The following is an 18,682-nucleotide window of genomic DNA, read 5'->3' as shown; positions in this document are numbered from 1 at the left end:
GGAATATATATATATATATATATATATATATATATATATATATATTTCATTCATGTACCAATGAAATATTTCGTGGATTGTTCCACGAAATGCAAAATAAAAAAATAAAAAAAAACATATTTCGTGGATTGTTCCACGAAATGCAAAAAAAAAAAAAAAAAACAGTTTTATTTATATTAACGAAACTGTTTTATTTTTTAATTTAAAACTGTTTTTTTTTATTTTTTATTTTGCATTTCGTGGAACAATCCACGAAATATAAAAAAAAAACAGTTTTTTTTATATATTTTTGAAATTGATCTTATATATATATATATATATATATATATATTCCAAATTGATTAAAAGACATTTTTTAATTTTTTTAAAATATATTTTTCAAAAAACTTAGTGTTTAACTGTAAGGTTATTTTAGTCAACTTTATATATCGAGAAAATTAGTCAGCTTTATTTTCAAAAATTGAAACCGCAGAAGTGAAATTGACATTCACAGATACATTATCCCTGGATTTTTACGTTGAAATCTATTGCGTATCATCATCTTATAAGTAAATAAAACTGAAAATTTCATGCCAATTTGGGGAAAAATTGAAATTGAATGTGATAAAAGGCGTTTTTTTAAAAATCGGCTCGGCCAAACCGCCTTGTGGCAGTTTGTGTGCATAGATCTCGGAAAAATACCCAAAATCAAAAAAATAAATCGCGTAAATCGGACGTCCGAGCGCAAAGTTATGACCATCTAAAGTTTGACGACTTTACAACTAGTTTTTCTCCCTATATTTTTTAGAATTATATTTATATTTAAAATAAAGTTATGTCTTGACTTTACAACTATTTTTTTTTTTCGTTTATTAAAAAACGAAATAAGATTTTTTTTTATTTCGTGAATATATAAATGTTTTTATAAATGAAACACAAAAATATATATATATTCCAATTTTTTATTTTCCTATTTCGTTTTTTAATACACGAAATGCAATATATATATATATATATATATATATATATATATATATATATATATATATATATGTATATAATTTCCTATTTCGTTTTTTTATTCACTAAATACAAAAAAAAAAAAAAAAAAAACCTATTTCGTTCATTAGATTACGAAATGCAAAAAAAATAAAAAAACAAATCAATTTCCTTCATTAATACACGAAATAATATATATATATATATATATATATATATATATATATATATATATATATATATATATATATTCCAATTTCCTTTTTATACGAACGAAATTAGAAAAAAATTTATCCTATTTCGTTTTTTAATACACGAAATGCAAAAACAAAAAAAAAATTATAATTTCCTATTTCTTTTTTTATTCACGAAATAAAATAAAAAAACATCTATTTCGTGGATTGTGTCATGATATGTAAAAAAAAAAAAATCATTTTTTTCACGAAATTAAAAAAAAAAAAAAAAAAAAAAGCTATTTCGTGGAACAATCCACAAAATAGCTAAAAAAAAAAAAAAAAAAAAAGAGTTGCTGCTATGAACAGTAACTAGGGTATTTCGTTGAATGATCAACGAAATACCCATTTGGGTATAAAAAAAAAAGACAGCCTATTTTGGTCTAATTGCTGTAAAAATATGTCATTTTGGCTCCGGACTCACAAAAAGAACTTGAGAAGAATGTATGTAGCGATCAAAGGGCATATTTATTATTGTTCTAAGTCAAAGGTAATTGTATGGGCCTAAAGCTTTATGATAGCACTCAATTTTTCCGATTCGGCGGTTCGATCTATGATTTATCATTCATGGACGTTGATAAGATCCATCCATTAAGTAAAAGCTATAAAGACACTTCATGGGCAAATCCTTTAATTTCCCCGATTAGATTGACTGAAAAAGAGGGAATTCATCCATTTGAAGATAATTCAAAAAACCCTTTTCCACAATCAATTGTTTAGCATACTCGAACATAAGATTGACATTAAGAATTGGGGACAAAAAAAAGTACATATGCATTTAAATTTGAATTTGTTCATAAAAGGGAAAACTATCACTTCACTGGCTATTTTACACTTAAGAAAGCACTTGCTCAAAATGGAGAGGAGCAATTTTTGGATTTGACCTCAAGAGTAGAGTAAAATGCAAGTCAATGTTGCATATTTAAACCCAAACGAAACTAAAAAGCTCATACAATTGTTCAACCCTTCTATCCTATCGTTTTTTCCCGCATCCTACAGCTTTAAGCAAAAAATCACATGAAGATCCCAGAAAAAAAAAATGCTTTACAAATTTTAAGATTCAATAATCAGCATCAAGATCTTCATAATAGTATCCAGTTCCATAATATGAATCATCTTCATTGTCTCTAAACGAGTCATCATATTCACCGTACTCATTCTCCTGTTCAAGCTCATGGAGCCCAATTTTCAGGTTTTCAGCTGAATTACCATTTGCACAAGCCTTGGGGGGTTGCAGTCCTCCTAGCTCTGCCTCTACAGGAACTTGCTTCTGCAACACAATTCAAAGAACCATGTAAGTGCAAAACCTGCTAGAAAAATAGCTGAAATGAAATTAGTAAAGTTTCTTTATTAGCCCAGGAGTACATTCTGTCATCTAGGTTGAGGGTGGAGATACACAAAACGGAGTTAACAAGTATAGTTTCCCCCTTTGCAGACCAACCCCCCCCCCCCCCCCCCCCCCTCTTTCTGTTTTCCTTCTTTTTTGGATCCGCTTTACAGATCCTATGAAAAACAATACATGGACTAAGCACACTGCTGGACATTCATAGCTAAAGCACAAAAAGAGAGCAGTAGAAAAGCGTACCAATTCATCAGTCAGCTTCTGCAAGGCATTATAATTTATTTTCGAACTTGTTCTCTGCAAATATATCAATTCTATTTAGTATAAGCAGCAGCACATTCTACCATCCAAAATACACATCATGAGCAAAAATGATGTTTAGTTGGAATATGCGCACCTTGTTCTCTGCTTTTTCCCTTGTTTTAGCAGATTTCTTAGCATGGACATCTTTTTTACCTCCAATTTCCTGTTTTCGTTTCTTCGCATGTAACTTATCATCACCCTGAGAAAGAAGCAAGTTGAATAATTGTGGTACAACTTCAAATAGATGGGTCATTAGTAGATCAAAAGAGGAGTCGCACATTTAAGAAGACAGAGACTATAGTACTTCTACTTATCTAATGAAAAATGGAGTGGACAGAGTGAAGTCATTGATCAAGAAATGGCATCTCTGCATTGAAAGATCTCATTACAATGCCATTCCGTTTTCTTACTCTTTCATTTACACTGGAACCACTGAGTTCATTAGATGCCGATTCCTATCATGAATTTAGGTTTGTCTAATGAAAAATGGAGCGGAGAAGGCGAAGTCATGGATCATAACATGTCATCACTGTATGTGAGTAAACTGTCAGCAACGTAATTTTAGGCTACTAAAGCACCTTTTAGTTATCTCTCAGTGGGAGGAAGAGATCAGCAGCAATATTCACATATTATTTTATCTACAGCTGCTAAAAGCGGTTTTAGAGGCATTTGTAAAACTTCCAGTCTTCATTGTGGACATAAATCCTTTGACAGTAAGAGAGGAATCTAACATAGGAACAAGTCTAATCAAACAACCAGAAGAGGGGTGGGAGTGAGGGAGAGGGGAAAATGGAAGACAACCAGAAGGAAGCAACATAACGAGGGTAATGCATATGTATTAACTAATATGTCATGACACCACAAGGAACACAGAAGATACTCTATTGTCTATCTGATAAACCGGACTTGGACAAGCAGAAAGGGATTCACTTTCTAAGAGAAGTGCCAATTACTTCAGCCAAAATTCTCTAGAGTTAAACAATCACGTAGAAGAGTATAGATGGAAGAAGGCAATACCTTTGCAACCTCTTTATTCATCTTTTCCCATATAATCTTCTTGTAATGAATCTCCTTCGTGTTGTTGAGATATCCAACAACCTTTGCCACATCCAAAGTTAAAAATTGTGATTACAAGATGTCCATAACCACAGAACTAACACAGACATTGAGTTCAACTTCCATTGGGCATTGGAAATACCTCGGAATCATCAATACCGGAAAGATTTTCTGCATCATCAGCAGCTATACGTTCTCTCTGAGAAATACCCTGAAATTTGGCCCTACGAGCTGACCCACAAAAAAAGGAGTTTGAAATAGAAGTTAAATCTTATGCATCAATGTGTAAATGATGTCAAATATTAAACAATTCAATACGGACAAGATATGAGACTACCATTTAACTTTTTCACAAGCCGGACTCCTTCTGCAACCAAATATTTTTTGACTTCGGACACTCCCACTGCCTGAAGAGGAAAAAAGACATTGTTCCAATAAAAGAGTTACGGGACCACATTCTAACTCAATTGCATTTCACTATATCAGATCAGAAATCAGAAAGGGAGTCTAATCGAGGACCTATTTAGTAATTTAGTAGTTAGATTTTGAGAATAAACAGAACACACATTTCCTTGTTTTGTTAGGACCTTATAACGCCATTCTAATCAGATATGAAAGTCTCCGATCCCAACTAGAAACTAGCAATAGTAGCGAAGCCCGGAATTTCACAAAGAGTTTTCAAGATTTTAATATGTACGTACAAAAAGTAATTTTTGACCTACATACACATATACTGTTGATATAGACACAGTATAATTTTCCGACAAAGGGTGTTCAACTGACCACCATCTATGTGGCTCCGCCACTGACTACCAACCCAAAGTATCAACCTTATTTCCTGGTTTCTGCCTATAAGCTACCAGATAGAGTATTTGTACAGGCCAATACAGTCCAAGAGGAATATTCTAACCAAACTCAAACTGATAAAAGCATATGCTACATCTGAAGACCTATTGGGCTACTGCAGAAGCCCTTTGTAAAAAGTTCACCTAGACTATTAGCCACATGGGTACCGACATGCATAGATTGGTGCACTGCATACCCTAAAGCAGAATTTGCGCAAATGAATTGCATTTTCCAAATTAAGGGTTCACGAGGATATAGAGCAAACTACAACAGCAACATACCCAGTGTAATCCCACAAGTGGGGTCTGGGGAGGGTAGGATGTACGCAGACCTTACCCCTACCTTTGCGGGGTAGAGAGGTTGTTTCCGGTTGACCCTCGGCAGGATAGAAAGCAAACTATCCCAGGAAAACATAGAAATTTCTGTTGGAAAACATGAAGAGCGTGGGATTGATTTCATTCGGACATCATGAATTTCAACAGATGGATTCTCTATTTACAGAAAAGCTTGTGCAATGGAATTGTGAACTCTCTTTGTAATGAAAGAACAGAAGCACCTAAAATACTTCTACTGGATATAGAAATTACTAGTTGATAAGCTCCTCAAAACTCGAAAGAGTTGGGAAATTAGCCTTAGATCGGATAATATATTGCTTGTTTTCAAGTTGTTGAAGTACAGGGCAATGAACCTCTGAACCTCTATTCCCCAAAGTCTCAATGAAATGATATATAATACCAATGGCTTAATGCTCATTATACTAGCAATAACAAGCAGTTTATATAATCGCGAAATTAGGTCAACTTGTTATAGCATCTTTCTGCCTGTCCAAAACTGCAAATTACGGCTGCTCTCTGAACAATACTTTTTTGAGAACTGGTAAGTTGACTCTCTGCATAATACTTTCAACCAAATATAAAGGCGAAGGATGCATGAAGAAGCCATGGTTTCTTTTTTCTTTTTTATAACCCCGGTGTCTGAGCCAACTTGCTCGCACCTCGGAAGCCAGGGTTTCTTAGTCATTAAATATGTAAAAAGATGGTTATCGTCCCGCAATCAAATTAGCAAACGGAGCAAAGAGGCATTAAAGAGGACCAGTTCACTTCAATCATGTAATAATCTACAGAGTTAATCATAGATTTTGTACTATGTAAATTGAACTTCCATTCGTTACTAGACTGTTATAAGAAGGTGATAATACACTGCGATTGTTTATTTCTCAGGAGATTGAGAGGCATCTTTCTATGGGATACAAGGCGTCTTTCTATAGCAATAGGGATTTCCCGCCAATAGTCTTCTCTTCCTATCATTTCACTTCGTTCTAAAAATCTGATCTCACTTGACCGGGGGAAGGAGAAGGAACAGATGGCTAGTCCGGGAACAACAACAAGAGACGGCTCGAGTTATATAATGGACATTTGCTGCAAATAGTCCTTTTTTGGCTAAATAATCATAATTTGCAAGAGGTGACGTCGTTGATTTAAGCAATTAACTAGTTTAGCCGAAAGATAACAGTCAAATAGATGTTCCATACTACCTCCAACAAACATCTACTATTAATCCCAAAACATCAAACAAAGCCTTAACACAACCAAACAACAGTATCTGCATTAATCAATAGCTCGTTACTATAGGAATTCCTTTGCTCTTCATCGGCAGATTCCCAACTCTTGTTGTTGTTGTGCTTCCTAGCATATTTTCTGGTTTCTCTAAAACTTGGGATCCATCCCTTAGGTGAAATTGACATGGTGCATCCTCGGTTTCTTGTTTCCATTCTTGTGTGCCTATATTAAGCGTGTTCTTGATAGACGTTTTATTTCATTCTCCTTTTCTCCTATACACAATTTTCTCTCTCAATTCTGTTTTTATATCAAAAAGTAACTTCCTTGGATCGGTGTCCAAGGCGATTGCTTTACTCTATCAGTCATGACTTACAGCATTATACTATTCTTTTGAGATTCTTTTTTCCAAATTCAATGATGTTATTGTAAATTCTAAACCTATATTATTAGTCCATCTTTAACCCTGTAAAACCTTTTTTTCCTTTCTGTCTAAGCAGTAAGACTAATATTTATATTAACGTAACACAACATGTATTAAAACCTGAAATTTCTTGGCTTCCACCAGTTAAACTATTCCGCCAATGCTTCACTCAGGCCAATGTTACTGTAACAGAAAAACCCTTTACCAAAATCTTATTATTATTATTACAAAAGATATAAACAAAAGAAACCAACAACATTAATGAATAAACAAAAAAGAAACATAGGGTTGTTCACGTAAAAAGAGAACTTTGTCATACCTTATGTTCTGTTGATTTGCCAATATCGGCAGGTCTTTGTGTGATGGCCATTACTTTTGAATGCTTTCTTTACTTTGAATCACACGCAAACTTATAGGGAAAAAGCATTTGCCGACTTGCCTCGATCCGAATTTGTCGGACCTAAACCCGACCCAGCCCATTTATAGTTTTCATATCAAAATGGGTCATTCCGAATGACCTATTTTGGGGTGGTCTTTAATTTTGTCTTTCGTCACTTTAAATAATAAAAAAGTGACTGAAAATATCTCTGAAATTCTGGGTTCGACCTAGCAGAGTCAAAATAAATAATAATTTTGTAGGGAAAGGTTTCATAACAAATTATGCATATTTGAGAAAAATATAATATTTCATAGCAAATTATGCTTATTCGGGCAAAAGTTATGCCTTAAATCATAATTATGTAATATCCTACAACACTACACAGTAGGATACCTTAAGACATAACTTTACCCCGAATAAGCATACTTTCTATGAAAATCTTGTTTTGCAATTTTTTTCTTTTTTAACTTTGTTGGGGTTCAAACCCGAATTTTGGTTTCATAGACCAATGAATAAGGGTACTTTGGCCCATATTTTTTTATTAAATAAGAAGTAGAGGCAAAAACTAAAGATCAGTGATTTGAGGGGCAAAAATTAAAGACCAGTTCAGATGAAGGGCAATCCGCGCAAAAAATGAATTAAAATATCCTTTCATATTAAATTAAAAAATAGAAATAGCGCTCACTGACTACTTTTCAACCTTATTCGTAAAACATGACTAATGTTTTGGAGTTTCAAATTGTACCAGTGAATTTTGAGATGTTATAATAGAATTTGAAACTCTAGGGTGATGGTTATTTTTCAACTACAACGGTTGAATAGGTTATTTGTGAATTTGTCTCAAGGGACGGGATCTTTCATCTAGAGACGTATTCTATATTTAAATTTGGTGGATTTAATCTTTAAATTTTTACCACTAAATCTCTTACTCTTTTGTTGAAATCACGGGTCAAAATTTAATATTTCCTAAAAAATGTAATGAATTTTATGTATATATGCGTCATGTTAAATTGTTGAGTTATTTGTTATATGCTATACGCATCATAGTCTCTGTTCTTAATCAAATGTCTGTCGGAAAATTTTCTCTTTTAATACATTCAATGCAACCTGATTCAATATTAGCTAACAACGCCAATAATACCAAATATCATATTAGATGGTTAAAACTAAAAAACCAAAAGAAAAAAAAAAAGAGTGACATTGGAGAGGTGAAGAAAATGTGTACTCTTGATCTCAAAACTTCCAATTTACTTTTCAAATATATGCATGGAACAAAATGAGTTCATTATTATTTTACTTTTTTGCTTGAATTCTTTTGACACATGTTTTTCCATTATGTTAGCGAAATCCGAGTGGAGATTTCTTTATTAGTATAACCAACTTTCTGACATGGACAACAAATTTTTGTCTTATGCATGTAGTACAACTTAAGAGTGTACTCTTTTCTATTCAAACATTCTGGACTCGGATTCTTTTACTATCTAAAAAGATTACACAAATGATAGAAGTTATCTACAGGAGGTTCTTATGGTCAGGTGAAACTGAAATGTCAAAAAGAGCCCTAATTGCATGGAGTAAGTTATGTTGTCCTCAATCAGCAAGAGGGCTGAATATACAAGACATTTTGACTTGGAATAGGGCTGCCATATGCAAGTTACTATGGAATTTGTGCACTAAGAATGATAAGATATGGGTTAAATAGGTTCATGTGCATTATGGCAAAGAGAGTGTAATTTGGGAGGTCGAGGCTAATACATCTTCATGGGTAATAAGGATGATTTTGAAAGCAAATGAGTGTCAATTGGAGGTTGAGTATCAGGAGGACATTAATCAAATAGAATCATTCTCTATCTAGAAAATCTACAAACTACTCAGAGGTACTACCCTGAGGTAGCTTAGAGGAGACTGGTATGTAACAACATGGAATCACCAAGGTGGATATTTATACTTAGGCTGACCCTTTGTGATAGATTGCAAACTAGAACAAGGCTGGCTAAGTGGGGTGTTATTGATGATGCAAAGTGCCCTCTCTGTGATGGAGCACCTGAGACAGTAGCTCATCTATTCCTTGAGCGTTAAGGACTACTGAAATGGCAAGGAATTCTTAGACAACCTATGGCATGGCAACAAGAAGTGGATTGGGCAGTAACACAGTGCAAAGGAAGAAGTAGTACTGCAGTGATTTATAGAATGACATGAGCAGGGGCATTCTATCATCTCTGGCAGGAGAGAAATGCTAAGATCTTCCAACAGCAACACAGAACTGAGGATGTAATAGTTGTTAAGATTAATGTTCCAATTAATTTTGAAACACTTTATCTGATAAAAGTTTTCAAAACTAAATGAATGTGAATTTGAAATTCTTCATTTAGTATTTTACGTTTTAGTTTCTTGAAAGTTACATGTATTTTAAGAAAAATTCATGAACCTGTTATAAATTCTATTTAATGAAAACTTTTATGTTATGTAATTTTTATCCTACAAATATTGTTTCCTTCTTTTGAAAGAGGTAAGCACTTCAACAAAACAATTTCCCCTAAAAACATTAGAGAGACATTGATCAAAAGGTGAAATCACCAATTCAAGAATAGAAGAGCAACTTTCTTGAATGCTACTTGTTGTGGCTAAGTTGAATCCCGAAGATAGAGTTGTTATTTATTCTTCCGTTTGCTCGTGGGAGAGACTCCAACTATCTTCAAGAAATGTCTTAACGTGCCTCTAAGCCAAGCAAGTTTATTTTGGATTTCTTATATTATTATCATCCTTGTTCTAACAATTTGAAGATAGTTGTCTCTATGGCTACTACATCAATATTGAATGGTGTTCCATCCTTGCCTAATTCTTATTTTTAAATATTCGATGACAAAGATTTCCTAGATGGCATGGAAAGATGGAATTCTTTTTAAGATGATTGAAGTTGGCATATGTTCTTGAACAACCTTCGCCTAATGCTCCTGGTTCTGAGGTAGCAACTGACGAGGCTACTTTGATTAAAGAACAAATTGCCAAGTGGAAAGATGATGATTATTTATGTAAGAATTATATTTTTGGAGGAATGTCCAACAAATTTTATGATCAATATTATACCAGGTGCAAATTTGCTAAGGATATTTGGGACACTCTCCAATATATCTATTTGGCGGAAGAGGCAGTTCAAAGAAATTTCTTGTTTCAAACTATATGGAGTTCAAAATGGTTGATGAGAAGTCAATCACTGAACAAGTGCAAGAATTCCAACATATAGCTAATAAAGTTGCTATCTTTGGCATTGCTCGTGATGAAATTTTTCATGTTGGTGCTATTGTCTCGAAACTCCCTTCCTCTTGGAAAGAACACAGAAGCAAACTATTACATAAGAAGGAAGATTTGACTCTTGAGCAATTTTTGCAGCAGTTGCAAATTGAACAAGAGACTCGATATCGTGACGATAATATTTTGAAGGAACCCGTCATGAAAGCTCATGTGGTTGAAGAAAAATTAACCAAGAAGGAATCTGTTAATAAGAAAATTCCAAAGGCAAAAGAAGTACAAATTTCAAGCGTACTAGTGCCAATTCTACAAATTTCAAGCTTACTAGTATCAATTCTAAGCCGAATGAATGTTACCATTGTCACAAATTTGGTCACTATGGGCGTGATTGTAAAATTCTTAAAGCTGAAAAGAAGAAAGAAAAGGCAAATAACCATGGAAAAGATGAATTTGTAGCAATGGTTACAGAAGCATTTGTAGCAGGAAATGAAGTGGAATGGTAGATAGACACTGGCGCAACTCGTCATGTATCAGGTGTTCGAAATGCTTTCAAGTCCTACAAATTAGTGGGGAACAATAAAGTTTTGTATATGGGAAACTCGTCCTCTGCTTAGGTTGTGGGAAAAGAAACTGTTGAACTGAAGTTTACTTCCGGAAAGATAGTCACGCTGATGGACGTATTGCATGTTCCTGATATTCGGAAGAACTTGGTGTCAGGTACGCTTCTTTCGAAGCATGGTTTTAGAATGATTTTTCAGGCAGATAAATTTATACTGTCTAAAAATTGCATATTTGTTGGAAAAGGCTATGCTATAAATGGAATGTTCAAACTCAATATTTGTGACACCTAATTTTTTATCTCTCATAATTTATTTTAATCACCCAGATCCTTGGGTATTAAACAAAGTGAAATATGTATTTTTAGAAGCCAAAATGATTTTATAAATTATTTAGATAATATTTTACATTTGGTAAAATAAATTTTGTAAATATTATAAATCATCTGGAAATTAATTTACATATTATTGCAACAATTATGATACTTGCTAAAATCAAAAGCATTATAACAATTACCTTGTTTAATTAGTTTACCAAATTAGAAAGTATTTTACTCCATTTAACTCAAGGAAATTGATTAATTAAAATAAATAATCATTTTGCCCCTCAACTTTAATTTCTGCATAAACAAATCACATTGACAATTCTCAAATTAATCATAATTAATTTAAACAATTAATTATGGTTATATTTTTAAATTTGCTTATTATGTGTTTAATTACGGCTACAGTTGAAATAATCAATGATTAGTCTAATTCCGGCCTTAATTGAAATAGCCAAAATTCTTTGGTTTAGATTAATTAAGGTCATAATTGCAAAATTGACCTTTAAGTGTTTTTAGTCCAGTTGCTGCTACGATTGAAATAGCCAATTTCATGACTTAACTTGATTAAGGTCATTTTTACAATTTGATTCTTGTCTAATTAGTTTAAAAGTGGCCATATTTTAGATGTCCAATTTAAAGTCGTTTCTTTAATATGACTATTTGTCAAAATCTGCATATACAACCCTCAATATATACATATGTATACGACTATATACATGTGTATATGTATACACACATGTATATCACATACACACACATATATATGGGCTGCCCCTTATTATTTTTGTGTCAGCTGAGTCCAGGCCCAAAAGGGACCTGACCTTGCCCAACTATCCATTAAAGAGAGGGTTAATACCCCTCCTCTCTTCATTTCATACCAAACAGACACTAAGGGGTCGTTTGGTAGAAGGTATAAGTTGGGATATCCAACACTAATTTTTATATCATGTTTGGTAGAAGGTATAAGTTAGTCCCAGGATAAATTTATACCTTGTACCAAACATGGTACAAAAATTAGTGCTGGATATCCCAGCTTATACCTTCTTATCCCACTTATACTGGGATTATTTTATACCATCTTTTAGATGGTATAAAATAATCCCAATAGATGGGATAAATTAGTCCCGGGATTATAATCCCGGGATAATTTCGACTTGCTTTGTGCTCTTACTCTGCTTTGCCTAGTTTAAATACACACTTAAGATCATGTGAAGTAACTGCTTGATGGGTTTATGTTTTGTTTGAACACTAAGTGGTTATTAAGCTGTGTACTCCAATTTAGGCCAAGTTAATGTTGTCTGATTGTTGTTATAATATGACCGAACCTTTTCTCTTAGCTTAAGATTATGAGAAAGCACATGTGAATCAGTTTGATTATGTCAAGGTATAGGCAGTGAAATAGGGGTTTAAAAAGAGTTTAGATTTAGTATAAAACGTTACTAAAGATCTCTCATATGTTAGTTGAAGTCTAAATAGGCATGTGTTAGTCTAAATGGGAGGATCTAAATTTGAACTTTAGATCTGTTAATATAATTAACTGATGATTTAGCCAAATTTTATCAAACTTGCCCTAATTAAGTTAGCTATATGCCTAGTTGGTACATGGTTTTTTCATTCAACCTGTTTATGTCTTTTGACCTGTAAGTATTTACATTCATGTATTATTGAGTCTACCCCATGCCTATAAATGTTTTGACAACTCTGATGATAATTGTCACACATCAATAATGTCTTAAGTCTATAAATGGAAATCTGAATGAAATAAAACTATCTACTTGACCTTTTTTCTTAACTCTTGAACACTGTGGTTTGTAGATACATGTCTCTTTGTCCATGAATTCCCATTTAAATCTGTTCAAGTGACTCAATCTGCTTTCCCCCTTTGTTCTTTTTTCTTTTTCTTCTCTAAACCATGTTTCTGTTTTGAGGACTTAGCTTGTAGACTTAAACATTCTGTTATCAACCTGCAAATACCATTTCATGAAAAATATATATTGGGAATAGGTTAAAATATTGATAGGGGACCAGCTTTTTCTACATAGCTTAATGTTTATTGTACTTGGCCTCATGTATTGCTTTTTTCTGAACTATGAAGTTTGAGTTGGTGTTGTGGCATTATGTGTTGGTTCTGTAATACTGGGGGTTGATAATGAAGGTACCCCTTGGGGATTTATTCAAAGCATTGGTGTGTCTTAACTACGACTCACAAGGGAGTGGACAAGCTTTGATTTTCTAGTTAAACTCATCTTGTCATCCTCCTTCTAAGTTGTTGGGGTTCCCCTATATAAGAATAAAACTTATGGGATCCCTTTTAAATATCAAATGGATAAGCAAACATGTATGCTCATGTTCTAAATTTCCTCTTTTTACTTGGTTTAAATTGTGTTGTCCAGTTTTGTACTTCAAAGATATTCTGATTCTACCAACATGAAACCTGTATAATATACATTTAGTTTTAAGTGGGCAGTTACCTTGTCTTGCCGTTGTTTGTTGCTGTCCATTTGAATCTTTGAAATATTAAATCCATTTATGTGATTCTCTTGGCTGTTTTATTCTTAATGGGTTGATTCTTCATTTTTTTTTTTTTTAAAAAAAAAAAATATACCAAGTGATATACTCGGGTATACAGGGTATACTCACTTTCTGGACATTCACTGAGTGTATAGAAGACAGTATACTCAGTGTATATGAGATATATCAAGTTGACTAGTGTGGGTTGATTGTTTGGATTATGGGCCACGCCTCCCTCCTTCATAATTGTTGACTTTAGTTTATTTTGCTAAGTGTGACTGTACTTAGCCCAATTTGTTTGCCTCTGTTTCAAGCTCATTTGGGTTTGCATATTTTATCTATGTACTTTCATAATTATATGTTGGGAAAAGGGTCAAAAATATCCCTTTACTTTAGGAAAAGGGCTAAAAATGCCCCTTGTTATAAAAATGGGTCAAAAATACCCTTACCGTTATGAAAGTTTTCAAACTACCCCTCAGTTAACAGAACTATCCATTTTCCCAAAAAACCATTTTTTGACCCACCCAAACATAACTCGAACCAAATAATATAACACCACCTTATGCCACCAAACTTGATTTAATGTTCATACTCTTCCCCAACTTTACAGAGAGAGAGAGAACGTTAGAGAGAGAAAGTGACGGTTCCATCTCTTTCTATTAGGGTTCCTCCATTTGTCCTATTACAAGGTATGATTCTTAACTACCCACCTTCTATAAGTGTATTTCTCTTCATTTGTTGCAAGTTTTTGAAGTTTTGATGAGTTAGGGTTTTTCCTAAATGGTTCCTGAGTTATTATTCGATTAATGGTGCTTATTTTTTGTTAAATCTTGTAAATATGTGGTGAAAACACTGATAGGGTAAAAGGTTACTGATTTAGGGTTCCGCCATTTGCCCTATTACAAGGCTATCTCTTTGAATTCAATTGTGTCAAATTTCTATTTCTACACCTTCATCTATTTCTATTTTGTGTTTCTTTACTTGATGTCCATTTAAAAGTTCCTTTTTTTTACAGTTTCGGTGAATTGATTTTAAATCGATTAATCAATTAATCTCTTTTTATGTTTTTATATTGTTGCTAATCTAATTTTGATTGTTGTCGCCAGCATTGCTCATGCGGATATTGGGAATGGGAAGACCAAGCTTTCCCGGAGAAAACTTACATACGAAATTTAGAGGAGTTGTTGAAAGACGTCAAGATTGAACGGGACAATTTGAAGATTGAAAAGGAAAATTTGAAGATTGAAATGGTCAATTTGAAGAGTGGAAGTGACAATTTGAAGAATGAAAGGGTTTATTTGTCGGAAGTGGTTGCTACCTTGGATGCTACTAATGAGTTGGAAACGAACAAAGCTAGGACATTTTGGGGAGAAGTATCCTAAGGTGAAATTCAACCTTATGATTGCATGGGATATTTTTGTTGGGATTTTGGTCGCATTGATGACAAAGTGAATTCGAGATGTAATGTTAGTTGTTAGTTTTTGATGAAGCTAATATGTATGTGTAATAGTAGAAGAACCAATGGTTGTTTTCTCTTGTTTTATCTTGGAGGTGTAGTGAATGTAGTAATTTGGATGTAATGTTTGTAAGGTCGTTGTTTATAATGTATGGATGTGGAACTCTTTCAATTTTAATGCATATGGTTTCGTTGAACTTTTCACTTATTTCCCTTTTTTGAACTTTTCAATTTTAATGCATATGGACTCTTTCAATGCCTAGTGCAGCTTATGTTTTTTGCCTGAACATTACCTCGTATGTTTGTAGAACATGGTAGTGGCAAGAAAGTAAAGCAAGTCTTGGCATATATATGTATAACCCACATAACAGTTGGGTTTATGTAGCATAGGATGTGTTTAAGAAACTGATAAGATGTAAAAAGTACTATGCCATCTTTTAGTCATGTATATGTTATATGGAACGATAAGTTGCGTTGCTCCTTGGCACATACAAAAATAAGATGAAGCCTCTGGTGCTTAGCCAAATTATTAGCAGAATGAACTTCAATATCACATTTTGCACACAAAGCTGCCTCATCAATATCACATTAGCTTGAGCTTTCTCACACACATCATGACACTAAAAAAACACTCAAATTGACAATGTGCTGAACACCAACTGAACCAAATTAAAATAGGACGCTAAACCAAACAAATCAATAGTATACTTGAACCATATCAAAAAATCTAAAAGTTTGTTCATTACATAAGGGATGTCATGTTATAACCCCAAAAAGATGCAACAAAAAGTGATAAAAGGACATCCCACTGCTACAATCAACTACTGAGCCATGCAACATAAGTTTATGCCATCAACAACACTTAATTACATCAATGAAAGTTTTAAAGTTCTCACAAAAATACACCAAGTTTCAGTTGGTACATCACTCCTTCACTGTTGTGCCTTGCCATTACACTTCCTTGCCTTAATTTTCTCTACTCCTATCTGCTCCAACTGTCTTCCAGTAACAAATACATTACCATTTGACGAGAGACCTTTTGGTGCATACAACTCACTTGGTTTGCTTAAACCTCTAGCATCACCAATGAAGTTGATTTGTCTTGATCCAGTTATTATGGGTTGCTTCTGTCTTTGTTAGAGTCTAGACTTCAACACTGACACACCTCTTGGCCTCAAAGGTAGATCTTCTTCAAGTTCAAGTCCAGGATATTCAAAATCATGATTGTTGGGGATGGATCAAATATGGACTGACGTGTTTGAACCCTTGGAGTTGGCATAAACACACCTTGTGTAGCTTGACTTGATGGACTGTTTTGACTAGGTTGTGGAGCTGACAAGGGAAAGTCATCCACTTTTGCAACATCTAGGAATCTAGGAGGTCTTTCATCTACAACTTCTTCATCGACTAGTCTCATTTGCCTGTTCATTGGTTGCTTGTCCTTGCTTGGCCTCTTCATTGGTTGTTTGTTCTTGCTTGGTCTTTTCATTGGCTGCTTGTCCTTCTTAACCTTCAACTGGCCACTCTTAGAAATGCCTTTACCACTCATTTTGTCCAACTGATAAAAGAAGAAAAAAAATTAAAGTATTTAAAAAATCACATCATATTCTAAAACAATTGACTACTAATTTAAACATAAAGGTTACCTTTTCACAACCCTTAGCATTATGTCCAATAAGTCCACAAGTTGAACATGTCATAGCTCTTTCTTCCCTTGGTGCAACCCACCCAGTTTGCCTCATAAGTGCTTCATTTTTGTCTCTTTTTCATTTCTTTCTAGGTCTGCCAGCCATGTTTACCAAGAGAGGTGGTTCCATTGCTTCTGTTAGATTTATTTTCCAGAACTTTGGCTCTGGAACTAGTTGTAACTTGTGATGATAAGTCAAGAGATATGCTTATTTTGAGTACAACCAGTGGATCTCCTTCAAGGGATCAAGCTTCTTGTAATGCAATGCCTTGATTGCATGGGGACATGGGATTCCAGTGAGGTCCCACACCCTGCAAATGCACTTCTTAGTAGACAAATTGACGATGTGCTTGTCATTCCCTTCACTTACCTCATACCGATAATAACCATTGAAATGTAACGTACACCTATTAGCAATTTCTTGAAATTCATTATACATATCTATAGATTCTGGACTCCATTCAGTAGCCCAAGTCAACACCTCTTCTTCATTGTTGCTCACCATTTCCATCACCTTTGCTCTTATTTCTTCAAGCATCCCAATGATAGCTTTGTGTCTAGGCACTAATATCCAGGAGTTGAATGATTCAACCAAGTTGTTATCCACCTTCTGATTCTTGCAAACTGTGTCAAAGAAAGTCCTACACCAAGTTTTTATTGGGTAGTCCAACAAGTGGTCTTTGGCTTCTTCTGAAAAATCACCCTATGTCTTCAGATGATCATCCAACTCCTCTCTATAGGTGCTCCATGCACACCACCAAAGAACCTTAGTCATTTATTTGGTTCTCTTCCCTTTAGTTCTCCAGTTAGCTTCTATGTGTTTCACACAAAACCTATGCAAAGCAGCAGGTAGAGCTTGTTGGACTGCTCCAATTAGTCCCTAATAAAGAATCACAATTAAAAAAAGGATTAAGTCACATATAAAATTACAACACTGAACTGAAACAGTGCACTGTTCAGCCGAAACAGTGCACTGTTCAACCGAAACAGAGAATTAAAGCAGTTCACTTCTCAGCAAAACAGTCACTGTTTCAGTCATTAATATGTAAAAGAAAAATATAAAATAAATATTTACCTTTTGCATGTCTGAGATTAATGTGATCCCTTCTCCATTGTTGAGGTTTAAAGACTTCCCAAGCAATGCCAAGAGCCAAAGCCAAGTAGCTTTTGTTTCTTTGTCCACAACAGCCCAAGCAATGTAATAAAAGTGATTCATTGAGTCTTGAGCAACAACAGTTAATATTTGACCTTTGGCTTTACCTTTCAAAAAGGTCCCATCCAAGCCAATAAAGGGTCTTAGTCCTGCCCTAAACCCCTTCTTCAGAGCATCAAAACAAATGTACATTCTCAAAAATCTTCTTTTGCCTTCAGCAAGTGCAGCTTTTGAAACCTTGAGAATGATATCACTTCCAGGCCGATTACTCTCCTTCAAGGCATTTGCACATCCAACAAGCTTTTTATAATCATCAATGAAACTACCTTCCAAATCTTCCAAAATCATTCTTTTGGCTCTCTTAGCCTTACCAAAGGAAGCATTAATGTTAAAAGCTGTTTTAAGATCAACTCTCATATCTTTAATCTTATATTTAGGGTTACCTTGCACCTTTTACTTGAAGTAGTATGCAGTTGTGGTTGCCTTAACACTATGGTTTTCAAAGGAAGATTCACACTTATGTTCTCCTTTTAGTGTTTTCACACTAACGCCAGCAACATTTTTTTCACCAGAAATTAGACACACAAAGTTGCATTCCTAACCCTTAATGGATCACTTTTGTTCAA

The 18,682-nt window shown here is 34.0% G+C and overlaps 2 protein-coding genes across 2 annotated transcripts; both read right to left on the bottom strand.

The window, feature by feature from the left end:
* Positions 1-1,961: 1,961 nt before the first annotated feature.
* Positions 1,962-7,211, bottom strand: LOC132635617 (uncharacterized). Its single transcript, XM_060352076.1, has 7 exons — positions 7,058-7,211; positions 4,250-4,319; positions 4,055-4,143; positions 3,874-3,954; positions 2,951-3,055; positions 2,797-2,850; positions 1,962-2,481 (listed from the first exon to the last, which is right to left on the bottom strand). Exons 1-7 carry the CDS (start codon positions 7,106-7,108, stop codon positions 2,272-2,274), a joined length of 660 nt encoding a protein of 219 aa, XP_060208059.1. The 5' UTR covers positions 7,109-7,211; the 3' UTR covers positions 1,962-2,271.
* Positions 7,212-17,111: 9,900 nt separating this feature from the next.
* On the bottom strand, positions 17,112-18,473 carry LOC132637315 (uncharacterized). The gene is made up of 4 exons (XM_060354425.1): positions 17,979-18,473; positions 17,844-17,876; positions 17,737-17,783; positions 17,112-17,544 (listed from the first exon to the last, which is right to left on the bottom strand). Exons 1-4 carry the CDS (start codon positions 18,471-18,473, stop codon positions 17,112-17,114), a joined length of 1,008 nt encoding a protein of 335 aa, XP_060210408.1.
* Positions 18,474-18,682: the final 209 nt, after the last annotated feature.

Source organism: Lycium barbarum, chromosome 4, assembly GCF_019175385.1.
Source record: "Lycium barbarum isolate Lr01 chromosome 4, ASM1917538v2, whole genome shotgun sequence".
In the NCBI taxonomy this organism is placed as follows: domain Eukaryota; kingdom Viridiplantae; phylum Streptophyta; class Magnoliopsida; order Solanales; family Solanaceae; genus Lycium; species Lycium barbarum.
The sequence above is the reverse complement of the archived record's forward strand: the minus strand, read 5'-3'. Positions and strand labels throughout refer to the sequence as shown.